The sequence below is a fragment of the Otolemur garnettii genome, unplaced genomic scaffold (genome assembly GCF_000181295.1).
Source record: "Otolemur garnettii isolate 467f Iridium unplaced genomic scaffold, OtoGar3 scaffold00013, whole genome shotgun sequence".
Classification (NCBI taxonomy): domain Eukaryota; kingdom Metazoa; phylum Chordata; class Mammalia; order Primates; family Galagidae; genus Otolemur; species Otolemur garnettii.
In genome coordinates, this window is record NW_003852408.1 from 24,998,381 (window position 1) to 25,003,240 (window position 4,860).

Below are 4,860 nucleotides of genomic sequence, written 5' to 3' on the forward strand. Positions count from 1 at the left end.
ACAGGCGCCTGCCACAGCGTTGGCTATTTTTTGGTTGCAGCCATCGTTGTTTGGTGGGCCCAGGCTGGATTTGAACCCTCCAGCTTGGGTGTATGTGGCTGGCACGTTAGCCACTTGAGTCACAGGCGCTGAGCTCACTTTTGATGATTATTAAAAACCTTTTTTTTGAGACAGAGTCTCAAGTTGTCACCCTGGGCAGAGTGCCATGGCATCACAGCTCACAGCAATCTCAAACTCAAGTTTGGGCTCAAGTGATTCTCTTGTCTCAGCTTCTCAATTAGCTGGCGACTACAGGCACCTGCCACAGTGCCCAGCTATTTTTAGAGACAGGATCTCGCTCTGGCTCAGGCTGGTCTCGAACCTATGAGCTCACGCAGTCCACCTGCCTCGTCCTCACAGAATGCTAGGATGATAGGTGTGAGCCACTGTGTCCAGCAAAAAAAAAATTTTTTTTTTTTAAATGTAGCCCAGTTTGAGAACTGATGTTTTAAGTTATATTGCTTCTTTCCCTAAACTGTGTTCTTTGGAGATACTACCTGTATGCTACAGTAAAAGTAGGCTCTGGCTTGGTGCCCATAGCACAGTGGTTATGGCGCTGGCCACAATAACACCACAGGGTTCGAAATCAGCCTGGGGCAGCTAAACAACAATGGTAACTGCAATAAAAAGATAGCTGGGCACTGTGGCTGTAGTGCCAGCTACTTGGGAAGCTGAGGCAAGAGAATTCCTTAAGCCCAAGAGTTTGAGGTTGCTGTGAGCTGTGACAACACAGCACTCTACCCAGGGCAATAGCTTGAGACTGTGTCTCATTTTAAGCCAGGGTTTTCCAAATTTGTTTAAGCATCAAAAACTGCTAATGCTGACATACTGTGGAACTATATGAAGAATACCAGTTTGGAAAACACTACTCCTCTATTGGCTAAAATCCTGTCTAGATTTTCAGTGGGTTTAATTGGCATGACATGTATTCTCCTTTCTCATTGCATAAAGAGACTTTATCCTTTTGTAGGTTTTTAAAAATAGCATTTACATTACAAAAGTTACTTGCTCATTGTTCAAGATTAATGAGAGCCTTCGTAAGCTTTGATTTTTAGATTGTTAGCTCTGTCACTTTCCAGATAGGCAAGTTAATTTATATAAAGTTTAATTTTCTCATCTGTATAAAGGGCATTATTTTAGAATCTAGGGCAGATAGGTACTAGATGAGATAATCCATTTCACCTGTAATCCCACTAAGCAATTTTTCTTTTATTTTCTCCTTTCATTCTATATTTTCTCTCTCTGAATATAGGTAAAGCACACAGTAGACACTTGATATCCTTGAGGCTTATATCATTAAGATCTCTGTGAATCTCCAAATACTTGAATGGCATTGGAATATATCTTTTTTTCCTATGTAAGAAAAATTTTAGGTAATTTTTGAGACTTTGCATGCTATGAATAGAGAATAACAAAACCATGTGAAGAGCAATAGTTGAGCAGTTATCCAGGGCCACTCAGTAGCCATATCACTTGCTTCTGTCTGGACCCCTTTACCTATGTTCAGTTCACATCTCTCTCTCTCAGAATAATGGCACAGACTTTGAGGATTGCCTATAAGTAGTGCAAGTAGCATATTAAATTGGTGAATGGCAAGAGTCACTATAGTCATGTAATTTTTCATGTATTAGGATTCACATTTTATGATAGTTTTATATTCTACTTTTCTTAGTTTGTATCATGGATATTTTCCTGTGTGTTCATATTTAAAGGTACTGCAACAGCCACTTGCAGGTACTTGGCTTTATCCCGAAAAAAGAGAGGAAGAAAAAGAATGATCCTATAGATGAGGTGAAGGTCAGGCACCAGGTGGATACCATGGCTTTTAGCCTGGCGGTGCCCACGGTGGCCTTGAAGATGCCTAATGGACTGGACGGGATGTCCCTCTCTCCACCTGGGGCAAGGGTCCCGCTCCACTACCTGGAGACTGAATTGGAAGACCCTTTTGCTTTCAACGAGGAAGACGATGACCTAAAGAAAGGGGCAACTGTGAAAAAGAAGTTGCAGAGCAAATTGGCCCAGAATCGCCAGCGCCAGAGAGAGACAGAGATTTTAAAAGTTCGCCAAGAGCACTTTAGTCCCCCTCCTGCACCTTCACAGCCGCAGACTCCGCAGCAGCACTCCCACCTGTCACCTTTATCCACTTCTTTAAAACCTCCAGCGCCACCGCAGGGTTCGGTCTGCAAGTCACCTCAACCTCAGAACACCAGCCTACCAATGCAGGGAGTGGCACCCACCACACACACTATAGCACAAGCAAGGCAGTTGTCTCAGAAGAGGCCTCTGCCCCACCTGCCATCCAGTAGGGCTCCTGTTTCGGACCCACCCAGGACTGACCGGGTCCTTATGAAAGCCACAGCCTTCTCTCCACACTTCTCTTGTATAAGTCGACTGCAGAGACTGGTGAAACTGTGTACCCAAAAACATCAGCTGGACACTGATCTGTTTCCCCACTTGGGTGAGTTTTCATCTATTTTATCATATCATTGGTGTATAATAATGCAAATTGTGTTCTGTTGTGTGCAGCTTCATTTTCCTAACTATCATTTTGTAGGACAGAGCAGTGCAATGGAAGATTTTGTATTTAGGTAGATCGCTTTAAAAATAAGTGTAGTCCTATGGTATCTGTGGTAGGCTGATTCTAGGACTTCCTGCAGGTACCAAAATTGGGAGATGTTCAAGCTACTCATAGAAAATGGTGTAGTATTTGCGTGTAACCTATATATAGTCTCATGTGTACTTCCAAAGCATCTTTAGATTGCCTATAGTACTTAATACAATGTAAATGCTCTGCAAATAATTGTGATACTGTTTGGTATATGTCTAGTACAGATGCAGGTTTTTTTTCCTTGAATATTTTTGATCTTGGGTTGGTTGAATCCATGGACACAGAGGCTATGGATACAGAGAGCCAATTGTATGCTATCTAATTCTTGCAGAATAAGATACAGAAATAGGAGTTGGAAATTTAGAATTCCAATCATAGATTTTATTTGTAGTAATAGCAATATTTAAATGGCAGTTGTGTTTTTGTATGCCTTTCTGAACTCCGTACCTGTGCATCTAATCAAGTTCTTGACTTTTATTTTTAATTTTTAAAAAATTTACTAGTAGAATTTTCGTAGAAAATGAAAACATTTTTGTGACCTAGGGCCTGGTACAGATTTTTAAATTCAATTTTGAAAGTGCAAACCAATAAGGAAAACATCTATGAATGTTATTACATAAAATGTAAAGATTTTACGTTTACATTTAAAAAGTATCACTAAGGACAAAGTTAATAGGCTGCTAACAGAATAAGAGAAGATATTTGCAAAGTCAAAATCTGACAAGAGATTAACATTGAGAATCTCAAAGGATATCTGCACAGCAACACAAAAAACGGTAATGACCACATACAGAAATGGGTGGGTGTTCTGAACAGCCAGTTAAAAAATAGGAAAGCAGAAACAGCATGCTCAGAAAGAAATGCTTAAGGTCATCAGTACCCGGACATGTAATGTTCTGAAAAATAAGATAGCACTTTGCACCCATTAAGCTGGCCAGAATTAGAAACCTGCATGATATCAAGTGTTGGCAGGGCAAAAATGCAGAGATATAGTAACCTCACACATGTAGCTGTCGTAGAGAGTAAACTGTTGTTCCTTAGGCCAATAAAGCGTATGTTTTGACCCAGCATTTCACTTCTGTATATAGAAAGGCCTCACTCAATTTATGAAAGGCCATGTATGAAAATATTCATCAAAGTAGCTATGGTGTCAATTGTGAGGAAAGCAGATAGGTAAAATGCAGTGGAGGCAGGGCACTGAAAATTCTATGGCAGGTGGACACAGTGAGTTAGAAACAGCACTGTAGTAGTTTGCTAGCACCACCACTGCAGATACCACATACTGGGTGGCATGAAACAAAGAAATTTATTTTCTTACAGTTCTGGAGGCTAGAAGTCCAAAAACAAGGTACTGACAGGGCGATTTTCTAAAACCACTATGATAACGTTTTATTGTAGAAGTAACCATAGCATTACTAATACCTGCTGACAGTGTAAATTTTGAAAGTCCCAAGGAATACAGAGAGCCAGTTGTATGCTATCTAATTTTGAAAGTTAGTGATTAAAAAGTGGCTGGGAAAGGCTGGTCACGCCTGTAATCTTGGCACTCTGGGAGGTGGAGGCATGTGAATTGCCTGAGTTTAGGTGTTCCAGACCAGCCTGAGAGGCTGCATCTCTACTAAAAATAGAAAAACTAGCTAGGCATTGTAGTGGGTACCCTTAGTCCCAGCTACTCCGGAGGTTGAGGGAACGGGATCCCTTAAGTCCAGGAATTTGAGGTTGCTGTGAGCTGTGATGGCAACAGCACTCCACCCAGGGCAACAGAGTGAGACTCTGTCTAAGAAAAAAAAAAGTGAGAAAATAGAAACAAAAAGTTCACTTTAATATAGTTAAATGCCTATTTTTTCTTTGTTACTTCTAAATTTTCTGTTTTGCTTGAGAAAATCTTCCCAATCTCAAGTGTGTGTGTGTGTGTGTGTATATATATATATATTCTATATTTCCTGTTAATAGTTTGTTTTGATATGATCATTTAAACCTTGAATTCAGTTGGTTAGAATTCATCCTTGAATGTAGTATGAGCTGTGATTCTTCAGGAAAAGTTATTTGTGTGACATGACCCCAATAGAATGAGCAAAGATATGAATAGAAAATGGGGCTCGGCACCTGTGGCTCAACCGGCTAAGGTGCCAGCCACATACACCTAAGGTGGCGGGTTCGAATCCAGCCCAGACCTGCCAAACAACAATGACGGCTGCAACCAAAAAATAGCC

The 4,860-nt window shown here is 40.7% G+C and overlaps 1 protein-coding gene across 1 annotated transcript in view; it reads left to right on the plus strand.

Moving 5' to 3' along the window:
• INO80D (INO80 complex subunit D) overlaps positions 1-4,860 on the plus strand; it is a 43,790-nt gene that overhangs the window by 7,529 nt on the left and 31,401 nt on the right. The window contains exon 3 of the mRNA XM_023510375.1: positions 1,752-2,497. Coding sequence (XP_023366143.1) covers positions 1,752-2,497 — 746 coding nt within the window. The remainder of the gene's footprint in view (positions 1-1,751; positions 2,498-4,860) is intronic.